Below are 21202 nucleotides of genomic sequence, written 5' to 3'. Positions count from 1 at the left end.
GCTGCCTTCGGCTCAGGTCATGATCTCGCGTCCCGGGATCGAGTCCCGCATCGGGCTCTCTGCTCGGCGGGGAGCCTGCTTCCTCCTCTCTCTCTCTCTGCCTGCCTCTCTGCCTACTTGTGATCTCTGTCTGTCAAATAAATAAATAAAATCTTTAAAAAAAAAAATATTATTTGTCCAAAAAGCCTTTCTCCTTATGTTAACTTTTTTTAAAAAAAATATTTTATTTATTTATTTGTCAGAGAGAGAGAGGGAGAGCGAGCGAGCACAGGCAGACAGAATGGCAGGCAGAGGCAGAGGGAGAAGCAGGCTCCCTGCTGAGCAAGAAGCCTGATGTGGGACTTGATCCCAGGACGCTGGGATCATGACCTAAGCCGGAAGGCAGCTGCTTAACCAACTGAGCCACCTAGGCATCCCATCCTTATGTTAACATTTGAACTGATAGTGCAAAATCAACCCCGGGTTGCTGCAATTCCACTCCTAGATATGTACCCCAAAGAACTGAAATAAGTACTCAAAAAAGTATAAATACACTATTTCATATAGCTAACATATAGGGGCCCTGGGCTGGCTCAGTTGGTAAAGCACGTAACTCTTGATCTCAGGGTTTGAGTTCAAGACCTACACTGAGCCTGGAGCTTACTTAAAAATGAAAAAGAAAAAGAAAAACAAAAACAGCTAAAAGATGGAAAACAGCCCAAATTTTCACCAATGAGTGAACGGATAAACAAACTGTGCCATATCCATACAATGGAATATTACTTAGCTACAAAAAAAGGAATGAAGTGCTGCTCTATATATTATAATACGTATAAACCTCAGACAAACCTTGAAAACATTATGCTAAAAGATGGACACAAAAGGTTGTATGCTGTAGGATTCCATTAATATGAAATATCCAGAATAGATAAATCCATAAATAGAATGCAGATTGGTGGTTACCAGGGGCTAGAGAGAGAGGAGACCTCTGGGGAGAAATTGCCTACTGGATACACTGGAGTAACAGAAATGTTCTGAACTAGACACGGTCAGTGTACTACTACTGATGTGGCTTTTTGTTATGTGAATTTCACCTCAATACATTGGAAGAAAAAAAAATGATGCTGGGTCAAACGCCAGAGCCTTAGCACAAATTAAGGCAGTTGAACCAAAATGTCCTAGTATGTGTTACTCAATGCCACACATTTGCTGTAAAAATCATTTACTTTATTAAACTTCATCCTTGACCACCTTTTTTTAGTATTCTGTGTGATATGGGACACAAGCATTAAGAACTTCTCTTGCACACTAAAGTATGATGGTTGTCTCAATGTAAATCTCACATGGGAATGTTAAGAGTTACAACCTGAGGTAGCTACTTTTTTTCACAGAAAACATTTTTACTTGAAAGAACAAACTATTATCCAGAGTGGGTAGCTGGCAAATATTTTCTCAAAAATTGAAGTAACATTGTTACTTCAAGATAAACAACTGGCAGTATTCATTGCCAATGATAAAAGTTGAGCTTTTGTTGAAAACCAGAATTTAGGAATATTTGCCATCTCCAACTTGATTGCTTCCCAATAGTTAAGCTTTCCTGGTAAGATTAGTGGTGATTTTCTGGTGTGTGTTTATTTTAACAGATGTGATTTTTAAAATATTGTATAAAAGAAATATGCCAACAGGGGTACCTGGTGGCTCAATTAGTTGAGTGTCTGCCTTCAGCTCAGGTGATTATCCCAGGGTTCTGCGATCAAGCCCTGTATCAGGCTCTCTGCTCAGCGAGGAGCCTGCTTCTTCCTCTGCTCATGTTCATGTGCTACCTCTCTCTTGGGTCTCTCTCTTCTCTAATAAAATCGTAAAAAAAAAAAAAAAGAAAAAAAAAAGAAATATGCGAACGTTTGGAAGATCTACCTAACTCAGTGAACCAGTATTTTCCAAATTATGATAGCATGTAACAAAAATCACTCTTTCATGGGTTAAAAAAAACCATTCAAAATAGAAAAGACTGATGTATTTTAACCTAACAGTACAAAAAAACTCATGGTTTCAATGTTCACATTGTAACTAACCTTTAAGTACTACCTGTTTTCTGGTGGAGTATCAAAGAGCACCCACAAAATCTAAATAGCTATTGAAAAACACTCTTCCCTTTTCCAAATACATATTTGTAGTACCAGATTTTTTTCACACTTCAGCCAAAACAACATGTTCCAATAAACTGAACACAGAGGCAGATGTGAAAACCCAGTCAGACACTGAAGTGGTTTGCAAAACTGGTAAAATAATGCTTAATGTATATGGCTATTTTTCATTAAAAGTATTTGTTAATAAGCACTGAGTTACTATTTTTTTTTTTAAAGATTTTATTTATTTGACAGAAATCACAAGTAGGCAGAGAGGCAGGCAGAGAGAGAGGAGGAAGCAGGCTTCTTGCTGAGCTGAGAGCCCGATGTGGGGCTCAATCCCAGGACCCCGGGATCATGACCTGAGCTGAAGGCAGAGGCTTTAACCCACTAAGCCACCCAGGCATCCCTGAGTTATTATTTTTAAATTAGCTTAAAAATTTCTCAGTTTTAATTTCTAACATAGTATATATTGGTAGTTAGAACCTACTACATCAACTAAAGCTCGCTGGCTCTTCAAAAATTTTTGAGTGTACAGGGGTCCAGAGACTAGAAATGTTTGAGAACTGCCATGTCTGGCTACTTAGAACCCTCAGAACATCAATCTTTCAGGTTAATAGTTTTCCAGATGAAATATTCCTAAAATCAACACTATTTTAACATTTCAACACTTATAATTTTCAGTGTATGATGATTTTCCTCCTTCTTAAATAGACGATACCAAAGCTAACAGGTTCATTTCATTATCATGAATCAATTGTTTACTGGTTTAAAATATAGGTCTAAAGACAGTATCTGAATTGTGCTATCCTTGTACTTCATTTGACAACAATTTTTCTAGGATTCACTGTGTACCAGCTAGTGTTTAGGCACGGGGAATATAAAGAGGAGTATGATCTGGTTCCTAATCTCAAGAGGTTCATAGTCCAGGGGTGCCTGGGTGGCTCAGTCAGTTAGGTCTTCCTTTGGCTTAGGTCATGATCCTGGGGTCCTGGGATTAAGCCCTGCATCCAGCTCCCTGCTTGGCAGAGAGCCTGCTTCTCCCTCTCCCTCCGCCCTTCCCCTGCTCCTTCTCCCTCTCAAATAAATGAAGAAAATCATAAATGAAAAAAGAAAAGGTTCATAGTCTAACTGGGACAGTATCAATTCTTTCTTTAAAAACATTAATTTTATGGGGGCGCCTGGGTGGCTCAGTGGGTTAAGCCTCTGCCGTTGGCTCAGGTCATGGTCTCAGGGTCCTGGGATCGAGTCCCGCATCGGGCTCTCTGCTCAGTGGGGAGCCTGCTTCCTCCTCTCTGCCCACCTGTGATCTCTGTCTGTCACATAAATAAATAAAATCTTTTAAAAAACAAACAAACATTAATTTTATGATTAATGCTGTGGGAATTATGAACACTACTGAAACACAAGTCATGGAACAATGACTCTGAGTGGGTGGTGGAGTTAGTGAGGAGAGGAAAAATGGTGCGGCAACAGACAAGAGGTAAAGATATTTCAGGAAGAGCTTTAAAACAGAAAAAAATTAGCAGATGGAAAGGGAGATAGAAGAAATTGCATCAGCAGAAGCATGGAAGTCTGAAAATACTTACTAATATTTACTGCTACCAGTATACTAGATTCCTGGTTTCTAATCTATGGAGTCATTACAAATAAAAAACTAAAAAATGAATTTACTTAATAGTGCCTAAAATTAGCTTAAACAAACTCTAAGCACAGGACTGAACTTTCCTACATGTAAGTGTTACACAGTCTTAGTGCACCAGGATATTCTGAACTCTGTTGATAGCCATCAGAATCTCTGGTTGGTTTCAACTAGGATACTAAAGTGCAGAAATGACACTTCTTAAATACATTGCTCTCAAAAGAGGTCTTATCTTTCCAACATGATTTAAAATGCCATTCCATGGGGCGCCTGGGTGGCTCAGTGGTTAAAGCCTCTGCCTTCAGCTCAGGTCATGATCCCAGAGTCCTGGGATCGAGCCCCGCATCGGGCTCTCTTGCTCGGCAGGGAGCCTACTTCCCCCCCACCCCCCGCCCCTCTGCCTGCCTCTCTGCCTACTTGTGATCTCTGTCTGTCAAATAAATAAATAAAATTAAAAAAAAAAAATGCCATTCCAAAGATAACTTTTATTTGGTTAATGAAACAGAATAAATACTGCATTAACTGAAAACAGATTTTAAATCATTGTTATGAAAGAAACTTCAATGCTGATAATTAGCTAAAATCCTGAGAACTATGGCAGCATCTGGGTGGCTCAGTTGCTGGGCGTCTGCCTTCAGCTTGGGTATGATCCCAGGATCCTGGGATTGAGCCCCGAATTGGCTTCCCTCCTCGGTGGGAGGCCTGCTTCTCTCTCTCCTACTCCCCCTGCTTGTGTTCCCTCTCTTGTTGTGTCTCTGTCAAATAAGTAAATAAAATCTTTAAAAAAAAAAAAAAAAATCTTGGGGCACCTGGGTGGCTCAGTGGGTTAAGCCTCTGCCTTTGGCTCAGGTCATGATCCCAAGGTCCTGGGATTGGGCCCTGCATCGGGCTCTCCACTCAGTGAAGAGCCTGCTTCCCCACTCTCTCTCTGCCTACTTGTGATCTCTATCTGTCAAATAAATAAATAAAAATCTTAAAATAAAAAAATCTTGAGAACTATGTATTAATACAAGATGCTAATAAATATGGGAGAAAAAATTTTTCTAAAAAAGCAGCACAGGTTACTTTGAACAATGATGGCCTCTCCCAGCCTAAGCATTACTACCAACTTTCTACCGACCTATACAGTAGTATTTTGTATCCAAAAAATTTGTATTCCAAAGAAGTAAAACCTTTTTCATTATTTTTGCTCATATTGGATTTCTCCATCTTAGAAAATGACTTACACACTATATCTTTCCTGTTTCAGCCTTTTCAATCTGTCTGGGAGATCTGCTGAAGATGGATAATGGGTAAACTCCAAACACAGTAACATGATACCTTAACTTCTCAGGACCTCAGTTTCCTGAAAACCAAAAGAAAATGTTTGGACTGGATGATCTCTAAGGTCCCTTCCAGTTTTATGATTCTGCAGAGAAAGAAAGCAGACTGAAGAGAGTGCCTTATAGCCCTTAGCAAAAAGGAAAAAAGACATAGTATTGAAGGGTTGAAAAAACACAAGAGAAAGGTTGTTTCAGGGAGTAAGACTCAAAGCAACGGATAATACCCAACGCAGCAGCCAAACAAAGAGCTGAAGCAACCAATAAAAAGGATTTGTGAGTTTGTTAATAACAGTGATAATTAACATTTATTGAGGTCTTATTATATGCCAGTATTGTTCTGATCACTTGAATCTATTATTTAATGCTCATAATTCTTAGGTGCATTTAATAAAACAAATGGGAATACTAAGAAGTTCTCAATGTTTGACTTTAGCATATAGATGTATCATCTGGGAACAAATGCAATCTGATTTGGTAGGCCTGGGTAAGGCCTGAGATTCTGTATTTTTATTTAATAAGCTCCCAAATGATATTGATACAGCTCCTATTAGTTGCACAATATAAACGTAAATGGAGGAAGCAAGATTTAAATTATGGCAATCTGATTCCAAAATAAATATGAAAGGAATTTATTATATTTACAAACAAAACCAGTGGCTTATGTGTTTTTTGTTCTGAAACAAAAATATTTAAAATTCATTAGCATTTAATGAGTACTTAACAAACCAGAATTATACTACAATAGGAGTCTCAAAGCACACTGATACTTTATACATCAGGGTAGAGTTTGAAGTTTTTGTGTGTGTGTGTGTGTTTTTTAAAGATTTTATTCATTTGAGAGCCAGAGAGCAGGAATGGGGTGGTGGAAGCAGAGGGAGAAGATCAAGCAGGCTCCCTGTGGAGCAGGCAGCCTGATGCAGGGCTCGATCCCAGGATCCCTAGGCTCGATCCCAGGATCCCTAGATCATTACCTGAGTGGAAGGCAGACGCTTAACAACTGAGCCACCCAGGCACCCCTCAAAGTCTTGGAGATTTTCAACTAATTCATTATAAAGTTATTACTACTTCCTATATAATAATATATATATCCCTGTCAAATAAATAAGTCAAATAAATAAACACACACACACACACACACACACACACACACACAGTTAGCAATACAAACCCCAACAGTAGCTCACTGATATCTTGAAAAAATTACATCCATCCCTGTTTACCTATGACTATTCAATTTTGCAAAAGAATCAAATAACTTCATTTACCATTACGAGAAACATGATTTTATAATGTTATACCCTGGCTACTTTATAACTTGGAAGATCCAAATTATTCTATGATTAATGTGATAGTGGTTTGCACCCTATACTGTTAAATGATAAAATAAAATGAGTATATAATAATCCCATTTATAGAGAATTTCAAATGAAAAGAGTAGGAAAGTCAGTTTCAGTAGTCACATTATATTTAAAGCTGAAGAGAAACAAATCCTTATGTTTTAATTTCCATAAATCTCTCAACAAAAAAAGTATGTCGGAAGAATCTAACAGAGGAACTGAAAGCAGAAGCAGCTTCCTTTCACTAACCCAAGGTGATACTTCTTCAGAAAAAATGAAAACAGCGGCATCTGGGTAGCTCAGATGATTAAGCATCTGCCTTTGGTTCTGGTTATGATCCCAGGATCCTGGGATCAAGCCCCACATCCGGCTCCCTGCGCGGCGGGGAGCCTGCTTCTCCTTCTCCCTCTGCTGTTCCCCCTGCTTGTGCTCTCTCGCTCTCTCTGTCAAATAACTAAAATCTTAAAAGAAAAAAAAAAGTTAAGAAAAGAAAAAATGAAAATGTAGACAGTTACAACTAAGACTCTGATCAAAATCTATGTAGGGAAGTAAAAGGGACATAATTTAGAATTATATACTTTGAGCAGTTTGAACAAGTTCTCCTGGGAAGAGCTGGTGAATTGGCAGATGAAATGTATTCAGTGATGCACAGCGTGGAGCAGAAAAGCTGAGTAGACCCTTTCCTCTGATAAGCAGTTTGCCCCTTCTGAAGAATTTTTTTACAACCACAACAGGAAACCTGAATAGCTGTGGTTGAAACTGAAGGAAGCATTTTATTCATGCCAGATGATGTCAGGGAAAGCTGAATGCCTGCAGTCAACTGTGGAGCTATAAACACAAAACAGGAAGGAAAAAAATTAGTATTTATGTAAAATTAAGTATGCATTCTTTTATTTTTCTTTTAAAGGTTACTTCTGGACTTGAAACCTCAAAGAAACAATGCACTATTCAACGACATTCTAAAAAAGCAGAATAAACTGGCTATTACATTGTTTAGGATAAATATGATTAATTTAAGTAATTCTATTACCACTGTCTGAAAATGTAGTGTTTATTTTCAGTTCATTCTCCTGAGTTTTAGGCTGCTGGGCTTGACAATACTCCTTTAAAAAAAAAAGAAAGAAAATAATGACTTCAATGCGCATAAAACAACTAGTTATTCTATAGAAAATAATAATAAATTATGTTTAAAGTTTGTGCAGTGAACTGTGTAACTGAACTGAACCACAGGTGAGCACTCCCCTTTTGGTGACCTTTGGCTGACACATTATATTCTATACATTATATATATTATATTCTATCATATCTAGATGTGACTTTAGTAATTTTTGTTCACATAGTCTTTCCGTAAGCTACCACAAATAGAGGAGACACTCTCAATAGTGACACCTATTTTACCTCCTTAGTTCTATTCAGTAACAGCTAACAGTCTTCATAAAGACCTTAAACACAAAAGTTGTTGGAGAGGGCTGAATGAGTCTTAGGACTTTTCAGAGCAGCAGGCACTCTAAACATGATCTATGTGTTTCAATGTTCATAGATTTGAAGAAGCAACCAATACTTCCTAGATGGACAACATTCCCCAGTGTCACCAACTCAATGGGAGTCATATCCTTACTTAATACTGATTTACTTTAGGCTATTTCTAAACAGAATACCAGAAATAAATTAAAAGTTGAATTTACTTTTTGTTTCCTTAGAAATTTCAGCTAGTTCATATATAAACATTTTAAGGAAATGTGGCATTACATACAGAACATTAACAGCTTGAGTCAGTCTATCATTTACAGGTTCTTTAGCATATAGTACATCTAAAGAAGTTTATGAATAAACATGGAACTTATTTGGGCAAAATAATTACAAAGAAAAAAATTCTAAGAATTCATAATGTACTAAGTAGAGTCAGGACCATAATAACATTTAATTAGTTATTCATATTGTTTCAAGTTAAGAAAAATGAAAACAAAATATGTTAACCTTGTCTAGGCCCATAATATCCTAAGCAATCCTTTTATTAATCCAAAACCCAATTCCAAAACATCCATTTTTTGCTCAGATCATATTCTTCCATATAGTTGTGATGGCACTTCATGCCATATACCCTGCATTATTTGACCAGCTGCTTAGGGGAAGATAAAGATTGTGGGTTTTCAACCACCTAAACCAGCATCTGCATAACTGAAATGCATACTTAAATGCTGCTCTACAAAAAAGAAAATAAAGTAGGATATTTACCTGAGCATTTTCAGGTTCTGTCTTAATTTCATCTAGCTGTCCCAGTTGTGGTGTCCCTGCTTTGTCACATTTACCATCTATCGGTGATTCTTTCATCTTGGTGTTTGATGTAAAGGAATCCTCCTGTTCCAAACTAATGAATTTCTTCTTGGGGAATAGTATCTAGGTTCCTAAAACCTGAATTGATGGGAGAATCTGATTTTAAAATTAGTCCTTTTAAAAATGGTAACTTCTGAAAGCAGAAAGGGTCTTTAGACAGCTTGGACGGCTCAAGGTTCCTTCACAGTGCAACACTGGCTTTTTCCCCTTCATCCATTACTCCCCAACATAGCTTTGTTATATAATTCTTTGGTAGACCTATCTATACGCTTTCTTCTGGGACTAGTTTTCTGCACCTCTATTCTCCCAGGCCTGCCTAGAGCATAAGCTCACCAAACACACAAGTTTACTTTTAACTTAAATAGTCTTAGAAAACAGTCTTCTATCCAAGATTAATCCAAATACCTGTGCTCACTACCTCTCCTCTGCCACTGCCCTCTTACAGAGCCGATTACTATTTATATGCTCTTCAACTCCTCTTTCCTTCCTTATTGGTTCTTCACATATAAACACTCAAATACATTCAAGGATCCAACTTTTATACTAAGCTACTGCCTTCTCTCTGGCCACTCCCTTCCCTCACCCTTGAACCTTTGTTTCCTTGAATCCTATGATTCCAAGGCCTATTTCTCCTCTTATCTCTTTGCCAGTCTTCTTCTCAAACATTTATTTCACCTGCTTCTAAAATACTTGTGTTCTGAGGTGCCTGGGTGGCTTAGTTAGTTCTTAGTTAAGCATCTTCCTTCAGCTCAGGTCATGATCCTGGGGTCCTGGGATAGAGCTCTGACTCAGGCTCTCTGTTCTACTTCTCCCCGACCCCCAGCTTACGCTCTCTCTCAAATAAATAAGTCTTTAAAAAAATAAAAATATTTGTGTTCCTCCAAAGCACAATTCCAAAGGACTCTTTCTCACTTGTTCCTTGGGCATAACCTTGGATTCAACCATTATTTATAGGCTGATTTCCCCCTATATTTCTGAGCTCCAGCCCATATACCTAATTGCTTACTAAATATCTCCACTCGGATGCTCCACAGGTCCCTCAAATTCAAGAGACTTAAAACTATATTCTTATAAAATCCCAAAGCCTGCTTTACACGTTTCCTTTCTTGGTAAAATCAACTATCCTATATACCCAATCTCCCAAACCAAAAAATTAGGGGTAATCCTAAGTTCCTCTTCCCTTAAAGTTCCCACATCTAATCACCAAAGCGGGTCAATCTAAACCTTCTAAATATGTTTTGAATCTATTTTCCATTATACCTCATGCCTGCTCCTCCTCCCCCATTAATGGATTCCTTTTTTGGTAACTAGATAAGATAGTTAAAATCCAAAAATCAAAATAAAGAAGACTGCTGCACATTCAGGCTTAAAAAATAATTCCATTTTATAGTTTTTAGGAACTAAAAGTGACTTTTTTTTTTTTTAAGATTTTTATTTATTTGAGAGAGAGCCTGTGTGCACACAAGCAGGTGGGAGGAACAGAGGTAGAGGGAGAAATAGCCCTCCTGCTGAGCAGGGAGCTGAGCTAAGCTGGGCTTGATCCCAGGACCCTGAGACCTAAGTCAAAGGCAGACGCTTAACCATCTGAGCCACCCAGGTGTCTCCTTCAACAGCCTTTTGATTGCTCAGCCCCAATGCCCCTATTTCCAGAGCAAATTGGTTCTATCTTCTTTTCTCTCATCTTTGGTCCTTTCCCCACTTTTCTGGTAGCTTTTACTGAAAGTCCCTATTCTAGAGCAGAAAACTGAATGAGTAAGGCCTGTGAAGTGCAATAAAAGCTCTATGGCCTCTGCCCAGCCATGTGAACATTACACATACCCAGCAAAGCAAAACTCACAGGAAATTAACTACTAGACTGTCATTCACCTGAAAGAAAATACGCAAGTCTAAAAATCAATAAAACAAAGCATCTATGAGCTTTTGCATCTTGGAGTCCCTTCAAATATGTCAGTTATCACACCAATAGGCAAATAATGGAAAACACCTTGAAAGTGTAATTAATTAATCTAAAATAGGTTTCTGAAGCAGGGAAAACAGTAAATAACTTTTCTTTAGCTATCAGAAAAAACAAAAAGAGCAAAAAAATACATGAAATACAAATTCAGTACTTCTTTTTCCAACAAGATGCACATTAGAGTAAAATAAGCCTTAGAAACCTCTTTTTTTTTAAATTTTTTAATTTTTTTTTTTTTTTTTATTTTTGGGGCGCCTGGGTGGCTCAGTGGGTTAAAGCCTCTGCCTTCAGCTCGGGTCATGATCCCAGGGTCCTGGGATCGAGCCCCACGTCGGGCTCTCTGCTCAGCAGGGAGCCTGCTTCCCCCTCTCTCTGTCTCTGCCTGCCTCTCTGCCTACTTGTGGCCTCTGTCTGTCAAATAAATTAAAAAATATATATTTTTTTATTTTTAAAGATTTTTTTTATTTGACAGAGATCACAAGTAGGCAGAGATGCAGGCAGAGAGAGAGAGGGAGGAGGAAGCAGGCTCCCCACTGAGCAAAGAGCCGATGTGGGACTCGATCCCAGGACCCTGAAACCATGACCTGAGTTGAAAGCAGAGGCTTAACCCACTGAGCCACCCAGATCCTCCCCACCTTTTTTTTTTTAAGATTTTATTTTGGGTGTGCCTGGTTGGCTCAGTTGGAGAAGCACGAGTTGGGCCTGAATCATGACCCTAAGATCAAGAGTTGAATGCTCCTCCAACTGAGCCAGATAGGTGCTCTTTAACCTTCTTTAATATAGTCTACCACTAGTCTTACCTGGGGATAAACCATGTATGTCGCAGAGTAGTAACAGTCCTAGGATAAATGTGGCACATGTTCCTGCTAGTTAATTAATACCACTTGGTAATAACCAATTAAAACATTTTAATTTAAACCAAAGAGGATTATATCATGAAGCAGAAAACCAAATTCACATTTTTAAAAAAGATTTATTTATTTGACAGATAGAGAGCACAAGCAGGGCAGAGGGAGAGGGAGAAGCAGGCTCTCTGCTCAGTTGGTTAAGTGTCTGTCTCAGGCTCAGGTCATGATCTCAGGGTCCTCAGATTGAGTACACTGTTCAGCGGGGAGCCTGCTTTTCCTCTACCTACTGTGGCTACTGCTTAAGCTCTCTCTGACAAATAAAGTCTTAAAAAAAAAAAAGACTAATAACTCTAGGGGTGCCTTGTTGGCTCAGTCCAGTTGCCAGAGCACAAAATACCTATATTGGGTGTACAGATAACTTAAAAAAAAAAAGAGAAGAGATGATAAATCCAGGCACAACACAACAGATAAATTAACAGGCTTTACCCCTGAACACACCTGACAGGACAGAGTAGAGGAAAAAGGCCAAGCAGAAAACAGCAGCACACTGAGCTAAGGAAATGGGAGTTCTGGTGGCCAAAGCATGAAGGACAGGAACAAAGGTTCCACAAAGCAGAACCAAGGAGAAACAAGCCTCCTAATTTGCATACAAATATCCTCCTCCACCTCCAATTACTAGCTGACTTCCAAATGTACATCTACTGAGTATGACACTAAAAAATCTATCAGAAAACAGCAGGTTGAGTCTAAAGAAATGATTTTAGTAGCTTTGCAGAGCTAATAACAAAGTTGAAATTTAAGTCCAGCAAAGGTAGAGGGGATTTGGTAAAGGTCTGGACTTGCAGTTGAGACTCTAGGGGACCACTCCCTAGAAGAAAGGGCAAACCAAAATAAATCAGCCCTAAAAAGGGGTAACACTAATCCTCAAAAGGATCAATATAATCTGTTGCGGGGGGGAATATATATATATAGTCGGTTAGAACTATTTGACTGCCTACAGGAAAACAGCTCTCCCTGGAGGAAGTGCACCTAGAGTCTTTAAATTTTTTCATCCATAATACAATAAAAATTTATGGGTACATCTCAACAAAAAACCCCAAATAAGACTGACTGAAAACCAATGAAAAGAAAAGAGAGAAAAGAAAAAAGATAAAAGAACAGACCTATAGGAAACGCATATTGGTATTATCAGGCTAGGACATTTGAGAAAATAGAGAAAAAGATGGAGAAGTTTAGGAGAGTCCTGGAATAATTAAAAAAAAAAAAGTCATGGAAATTTGAGAATTGTAAAATAAAATTCAGAAATTATAAATAAATACATTTTATATCAATAGTATAAAGTAGTTCAGATTGATACATAAAAGGATAAAAATATTTATAAGTTAAGTAATATGCGGAACAAGGCTAAAAGGTGTAACACAGATGTAAATAGAGTCTCAGAATAAGAGAAAACAGACGATACAACAGAAGCAATATCTGAAGAACTGTTGGCTAGACAACTTCCCCAAAATGAAGAAAAATATCAAACCACACAAATTCAAGAAGTTCTATGCGTAACAAATAAGGTAAATATAAAAGGGAAACACAACTACCCACATCATAATCACACTCATGAAAACTAAAGTTAAAAAAAAAAAATCTTAAAAGCAGTTGAAGAAAAAAGACTTTACAGGAGAACTAAAATTAGAAAAAAGACTGTTCTCTTCTCAGAAACAATGATGGCCAGAAGTCAATGGAGTATCTTTAAGGAGCTGGAGGGAGGGGTGTGGACCCCTACTTAATATTCTCTAGTCAGTAAAAATATCCTTCAGATATAAAGGTGAAGGGGTCCCTGGGTGTCTCAGTCTGTTAAGGGTCTGCCTCCGGCTCAGGTCATGATCCAGGGTCCTGCAATGAGCCCCACATCTGGCTCCCTGCTCCGCGGAGAGTCTGCTTCTCCTTCTCCCTCTGCCTGCCACTCTACCTACTTGTGCTCTGTCAAATAAATAAATAAAATCTCAAAAAAAAAAAAAAAAAAGTGAAATCAGGGGATTTTCAGATAAATGAAAATGAGAATTTATCACAAACAAACCTATACTGTAGAAATGCTAAAGAATATTCTTTAAGTTAAAGTGAAATACTCAATGGGAATCTGGTATAAAAACTGGAAAGGGAGAAGTAAATAAACTGCTTTTATTTGTAGAGAGCATGATGGTGTACATAAAAAATCCTAAGGAATATCTTCTCCCCACCCAGTAAAATAATCGAATAAGTGAACTTAGAAGGATCACAGGATAATACAACATCAACATTTAATAACTTCATCTCACCACTTCACCATTGTTCTAGAGGTTCTAGTCAGGTTAATAATGCAAGAAAAGAAAAGAAATCTTGAAAAAGAAGAAATAAAACTGTCATTATTTATAGATGATATGTTGCAAACATTTAAAATCCAAAAGGATCTCCAAGTAATTACTGCAATTATTAAGTGAATTTAGGAAGGTCAATATTTTTAAAGATTTTATTTATTTGACAGAGAGAGATCACAAGTAGGCAGAAAGAGGGGGGGAAGCAGGCTCCCCGCCAAGCAGAGAACCCAATGCAGGGCTTGATCCCAGGACCCTGGGATCATGACCTGAGCCAAAGGCAGAGGCTTTAACCAACTGAGCCACCCAGGCACCTTTATTTTTATTTTTTAAGAAGATTTTATTTCTGGGGCGCCTGGGTGGCTCAGTGGGTTAAGCCCCTGCTTTCAGCTCCGGTCGTGGTCTCAAGCCCCTCATGGGGCTCTCTGCTCAGCAGGCAGCCTGCTTCCCCCTCTCACTCTGCCTGCCTCTCTGCCTACCTGTGATCTCTCTCTGTGTCAAATAAATAAAATCTAAAAAAAACCTTTTTTTAAAAAGGAAGATTTTATTTCTTCATTTGTCAGAGAGAGAGAGATTGAGCAAATGAGTGCACAAGCAGGGAGAGCAGCAGACAGTGAAGCAAGCTCCCCACCGAGCAGGGAGTGGGATGTGGGACTTGATCCCAGGATCCCGGGATCATGACCCAAGCCCTGCCGTAGGCAGAGGCACTTAGCCAACTGAACTACACAGGTGTCCCCCAAAATAAAAAACTTTATAACAACGATTTCTAAAGCATCACAAAGCATCAAATATATGAAGACATCTCATGAAATATGTCCAGATCTCTACACTAAAAACAAAACAGTGCTGACAGAAATCAAGGAAGATATAAATAACACAGCATGCTCTTTGACTGAATACTGTTAAATGAGTTTTCCCCAAAACTGAGCTACAGATCAAAATCTCAGTTTTTGCCGAATTTGCAAAGTGATTCTTTTTTTTTTTTTTTTAAAGATTTTATTTATTTATTTGACAGACAGAGATCACAAGTAGGCAGAGAGAGAGGAAGGGAAGCAGGCCCCCCGCTGAGCAGAGAGCCCTATATGGGACTCGATCCCAGAACCCAGAGATCACGACCCGAGCCGAAGGCAGCGGCCTAACCCACTGAGCCACCCAGGCACCCTGCAAAGTGATTCTAATGTATATGGAACGTATACAAAATCTAGAATAGCTAAAACAACCTCAAAAAAGAAAGTTGGAGGACTTTCTATAAAGCTACAGTAAATAGTATAATGTGGTAATGGTTACAAGAAAAATAAAGGGACCAATGTGTCCACAAGCTGATATACTCTTTTTACGTCTTTGCATTACAGCCACTTCCTCATTACACTTTGCAAAAATACGTTTTATACCACTTGTGTTCTGCAAGCTCTCTTACTGGTTTGACAGAAAGATTGGAGGCACAAGGCTAAGTGCTTTTCAAACCAAATTAAAACCTCCACGCTTAATTCTATAGGCAGTGGGGAGCCACTACTTATGAAGCGCCTACATACTACGATTAGAGGGATAATTAGGATTCCCAACACTCTGTAATACACTGCTAGCACAGGATCATTGTAACAATATAAACATATGCAAGGCAAAAAGCAGAAATGAGGGAACAGAAAATGTTCACAGTCTTCTAGAAGATAAAATCTGAGCTGGGTTTTAAAGGGCCTACAAAGCAATGATGAAAGGATATTCCAGATTGGAGAGAGAGCATGCTTACCCTTGTAAATCACTAGCTTTTGCGGTTCAGCAAACGTGTTTTTTAATTTACTTTAAAAACAATAAAATCACGAGATAAACAGTTAACTGTGTCATATACCAAATGTTAATTATTCTGGAGACGTCCAAAGCATTAATTTGTGCTATAGTAACACTGACTTTCAGAAAACCGCTTTTCCTGCCACTCAGGTGAATGCAGTTCAATTCTCTATACCCGTGTCACTGATGAGGAAGGTTACAGCTTTTCACCTATCCTTTCTGGATGCCGACCTGTATATGTTCACTCACCCGGAGGCAAATTCTCTACTTTGGCAAGGGCATCTACTCCCTGAACGCTGCTGCCTCAGCCCAAGAGTTACATGGCAAACTACTGAGTCCTGACACTGCCAGGGCTAACTGTAATTCAGGTCTTGTTATAAATGTTAAAGGCTTCTCGTCTTGTGTATTTGCCATGAAGAACACTAGTTACCGTCAGGTGTTACGGGTGGTTCAGCTCTTACTGAAACCGCACCTGAGGAAGCTGGAAGGTACCGTTTGCAAACACTAGTCCGTGCAAACCAAGATACTAACAATCCTGGGCACTAAAGCAATACACTGAAATAAAGCGATAAACGAATCCCAATTCAAGTCAATCCCAATTTCAAGTCCGAATTTATCGAGTCAAACTTTTGTACTATTTAATCTTCTAGCTGAGATTCCGTGTACACATCTAACTGGAAAAGGACCTCCATGATTTTTTTAAGTTGTTTGTGAAAACAGTACTGCTTAATGAAGGAGAACTACACGTATGACCAGGTGAATGTTTTAAAAAGAGGCCGCGGATCAAGACCAAAGGCTGGAACTCCCAGTAACGGCGCAGGGGCAGCCGGCGGCAAGAAACGCTGGAAACGCGGGGCACGGATCCCCCGACTCTGCGCACACGGTTAAAGGAGACGGCAACCACGCAATCCTGGGGCCTGACCCCGAGCTCCCGACCCTCACAGGGCAGAATCCGCCCTCAGGGACCCATCTTTAGGACCCCGGCCCGACTAGACGCTTCATCCTCCCTCCGAGAGGCGAAACTTTCTGCCCCTTTCCGGTAAGGCACAGGAATGAATACCGACACTACGGCCGCTTAAGGGGGCTTACTAATTTCTCTCAGAGACGCTGGCCACACGAGGATTCTCAAAGGAACTTCGACGCCAAACGGTCACGCAGGCCCCGCCCCTTTCCCGCCGTGCTCTGCGGCCGAGCATGCGCATTGCAGTGCAGTGCCACTGGCCGGGGGCGGGGGGGTGGGTGAGCAGGAGGAGAGACCCGCGTTCCATTAGCTATAGAGGGCGGGGGCGAGCTCATGGTGCTGCCCAGCGTCTGATCTTTGAAGTCATCTTGGTTGGCCCCAAATTTGGACCCTTGAAGGCTAGGGCAACGTCGGGATGGACTCAGAGTTCAGGCGGGGTCGTTGAATTTACTGGATTCCATGGGTCTATTGGCAATTTATGTAAATCCCAATTTCTTCATCCCCCCCCCCCCTTTTTTTTTTTTTAAAGATTTTATTTATTTGACAGAGTGAGAACAGGACAGCAAGAGGGAACACAAGCAGGGGGAGTGGGAGAAGGAGAAGCAGCTTTCTTGTTGAACAGAGCCCAACGCCGGGCTCCATCCCAGCACCCTGGGATCATGACCTGAGCTGAAGGCAGACGCTTAAGGACTGGGCCACCCAGGCACCCCAATTTCTTCATCCTTGAAACAGGATTTATTAGAGCGCCTTTGCCATAGACATGTGAAGATTGGAAAGGCAATGCTGGTTAAGTTCCAGGTACACAGTAAATTCCCAGTAAAAGGAATTATCTGCAGTGATATTGAGCGAGTTCAGGTCTTTTCTATTTTGGGGCGCTCTTTTTTTTTTTTTTAAATCCCAAAAGAGTGTGCAAAAATCATGGTTTATTTTAAATGCTACTTAACACTTTCAACGCCTAAAAAAGTATAGGATCAAATAATTGCGCTATCCCTAAAATCATAATAGGATTATAGAAGATATATAGAGTTGAATGATGAATTTATTGCAATCTTGTCTTTGACCATACTTTCTGAGATATTATCAAAAGTCTGTGCCCAGACCAAAAGGCCCTCCTGACCCCTGCTTCTGTGGTCCCCAAATGTCCTATGCAGTTAACCTCAAATTCAGACCCTCTGGTGATTCTGAATACTACATTGGTAACTGAACTTAATTTCTTCAATGGTTATTATGGTATATAATATATACTAAGTTCATTTTATTTATTATTAATTGTATCATTTTATTTATTCTCTGTTCCCCTTGTTTCCTTTCCCTGCCTTCTTTTGGCTAATTTGAACATTTTCTAGCATTCCATTTTAACTATTGTGTTTATGACCATATATCTTTGTATAATTTTTTTAGTAGTTGCTCTAGTGATTCCAATAAACATAACTTACTTTTCATAGTCCACTTAGAATCAGTATTTTACTAGTTCAAGTGGAATGTAGAAATATTATTCCCAAATAAGTCCCTTCATGCTCTCTCCACCCTTTTGTTATAGTTGTTTTATGTATTAGAATCATAAACCCCCATCAGGCAGTATTAGTAACTTTTACTGCCAATAGTAAACGTTTTTGTTTTTTTTTTAAGATTTTATTTATTTGTCAGAGAGAGAGAGGGAAAGAGAGTGAGCACAGGCAGACAGAATGGCAGGCAGAGGCAGAGGGAGAAGCAGGCTCCCTGCTGAGCAAGGAGCCCGATGTGGGACTCGATCTCAGATGCTGGGATCATGACCTGAGCCGAAGGCAGCTGCTTAACCAACTAAGCCACCCAGGCGTCCCCAATAGTAAACGTTTTTAAAAGAACTCAAGAGAATGTGTTATATTTACTCAGATATTTACCATTTCTGTTCTTCTTTCATTCTTGATGTTCCCTTTTTTCTTCATGTATCATTCCTCTTCTATCTGAAGAACTTCCTTCAGCAATTCTTCTAGAGCAAGACTGTTGCCAAGAAATTCTTTTGGTTTTCCTTCTCTAATAATGTCTTTATTTTACCTCCACTCCTGAAGGATATTTTCACTGGATATAGAAGTGTATTTCTTGATAGGGTAGGAGAAAAAAATCCCAGTGAGGTGCTGAGTGACCATCACTGACCTAATCACAATACCTGAAATAGTCTGATTCCAGTCTAGGTCATATAATAACAATTTTGATGCCTTCCCTCCCTGATCGATCCATTTATGATGTCCAACTCTTGGAACTTCCAAATTATATAAGCCAGTAGATTCTCTCTCTCTTTTTTAGTTTTATTTATTTATTTTAGAGAGGGGGCAGTGAATGTGAGTTGGGGAGAAGACGGGAAGAGGGAAAGAGAGAGAGAATCCTCAAGCAGACTCCCCTCTGAGTGTAGATCCCAGGACCCTGAGATCATGACTTGAGCCGAAATCAAATCACCCACTTAACTGACTGAGACCCCCAGGTACCCCAACCAATAGACTGTCTTTGTACTTAACCTACTTTGATTTGGTTTTCTGTCACTTGCAGCCGAAGTCTTGTCCAGTAAATGTATCCATGAGCAACTGCTGACAACAAATGTGTCTTATTTTCTAAGTTAACATGATTTTATCTAAGCAAGATAAAGCAGTTGAGTCTTTAAGATGTGTAGACACTTGTTTCTAATAAATGAATGACTTGTACAAATAAAAGGTATCTTTGAGAGATAAACCCCAGCTTTTGTGTAACAACTTCAGGAGAACTGGAACACTGAGTGCACATCCCTGCTTCTGATAATAAGACCAAGAAAAAAAATGATTAAAAAGATTGAATTTTTGTCCTAGGTGAGGACCAGCACTGACTGTGCAAACTGCTTATTCATGGGGCAGTTACCTAATTTCTGAGACATTAATTTGTATTGTTGTATACTTCTCCTCCCTTGCATGTTTTTCAGAGGGATTTTGGTAGGACCTAAAGCAGAAGCTATTAGAAGTCAAGAGCTGTCTTACATTTTGTAAAAATTCAACCTGATTGAGAAGATTATGAAAATATCCAGGGAGTGTGTGTGTGTGTGTGTGTGTGTGTGTGTGGGTCGGGGGTTAAGGAGACAGGGAAGTGCCTTAGAGAAAACCAAGGAAGAAAAGATTTCAGAAGGAGGTGCCTGGGTGGCTCAGACAGTTAAGCATCTGCCTTTGGCTCAAGTCAGGATCGTAGGGTCCTGGGACTGAGTCCCACATCCAGCTCCCTGCTTTGCAGAGAGCCTGCTTCTCTCTCTGCCCCTGCTTCTCCCTCTCCCTGCTTCTCCTTCTCCCTCTGCCTACTGCTCCCCCTGCTTGTGCTTTCTCTCTGTCAAATAAATAAAATCTTTTAAAAAATGAAAGAAAAAAAAAGATTTCAGAAGGCTAGGAAGGGGACAAAGGTCTATAGCTGTGTGATTTGAGGGAACCTGCACCATGTTCTTTGATAGCACCGTGGGGAGAGTGCTGGACCATGAGCATAAGGAGTTTTATCCTCAATGAAGATGCTCATTCCCTAAGCCATGGGTCCTGTTGAGAACATGCAGACTGAGGCAATGGCCATCTCTGTGGTAACCAATCTGGACTATTGAGCCAATCGCTGCAGTGCCTCCCTGATGCTTTAATGGTGGATAAGACCCACCTTGGGACATATACATACCTCTGGTGGAATTCTTCTTGGGAATGCCAATAATGACATTAAGTTTTCTGCCAGTGTAACAGCGTGAGACTTCAGATTTGGATTTAAGTTAATTGTGAGAAAATAAATGTTATTTTCTCCATATCTGCATATGCCCTAAAATTCATCCCTGTTACTTCTGGATGAAGCATCAGACCCCAATGTAGTTCCTTGACTTATCACTTTTGAGTAACTATCTGAAGAGAGGCCCAACAGCAGTCAAGCCATAGTCCTAAAATTCCCCAGAAGCTCACCCACAGTCAATGGCATTCATACCCTTAGGAAAACACCTAAATATTAAGAATATCCTGCTTTGGATGCAAGGGTAGGAGTTCAGAAAGAATGAGAATTAATCCCACAACTTTGTATTCTGTATGTCACTCAAAAGGCTTCTTATATATTCCCCACCAATCATAACCTGTATCTCTTTTATAGTGGATAAAAAGTCCCATAAATTTATTGGAAAAAATCAAGAGTCAAAGAATGATCCAAAATAATAGTATGAGATTTCACCAGATAGTAAGTACACAGCTAATTGCCAATAACAATCTGCAGTAGAGAGAATAAGAGTGAGTCATAAGTCTGTCTCCTTGATTAGTTCTTTTCCCTCCTCAAGGTTCTTTAAGCTATTTTATTTTTAAAGAAAGATTTATTTATTTATTTGTCAGAGAGAGGGAGAGAGGAAGAAAGAGAGAGAGCATACACGGGCAGGGGGAGTGTCAGGCAGAGGGAGAGGGAGAAGCAGGCTCCCCACTGAGCAAGGAGCCTAGAACCCTGGGATCATGACTTGAGCCAAAGGCAGATGCTTAACCAACTAAGCCACCCAGACATCCCTAAGCTAAAGAAAAATTTTAAAAAGCACCCAAATTATGTGTAACATCCTGTCTCAGGACAATTATTTGA

The 21202-nt window shown here is 39.5% G+C and overlaps 1 protein-coding gene across 4 annotated transcripts in view; it reads right to left on the bottom strand.

Moving 5' to 3' along the window:
• Window positions 1-16850, bottom strand: part of ZMYM1 (zinc finger MYM-type containing 1) — a 30464-nt gene extending 13614 nt beyond the window's left edge. For 2 of the 4 annotated variants that reach the window (XM_059377215.1, XM_059377216.1), the window contains exons 1-4: window positions 16762-16850; window positions 8642-8818; window positions 7437-7509; window positions 6985-7234 (exon numbers count right to left, since the gene is read on the bottom strand). In XM_059377215.1, coding sequence (XP_059233198.1) covers window positions 6985-7234; window positions 7437-7509; window positions 8642-8737 — 419 coding nt within the window. In that variant the 5' untranslated portion in view covers window positions 8738-8818; window positions 16762-16850. Of the gene's footprint in view, window positions 1-4973; window positions 5093-6984; window positions 7235-7436; window positions 7510-8641; window positions 8819-16761 lie in introns of those variants that run through there. The other 2 variants (XM_059377217.1, XM_059377218.1) reach the window with 2 other exon arrangements.
• Window positions 16851-21202: the final 4352 nt, after the last annotated feature.

Source organism: Mustela nigripes, chromosome 14 (assembly GCF_022355385.1).
Source record: "Mustela nigripes isolate SB6536 chromosome 14, MUSNIG.SB6536, whole genome shotgun sequence".
In the NCBI taxonomy this organism is placed as follows: Eukaryota; Metazoa; Chordata; class Mammalia; order Carnivora; family Mustelidae; genus Mustela; species Mustela nigripes.
The sequence above is the reverse complement of the archived record's forward strand: the minus strand, read 5'-3'. Positions and strand labels throughout refer to the sequence as shown.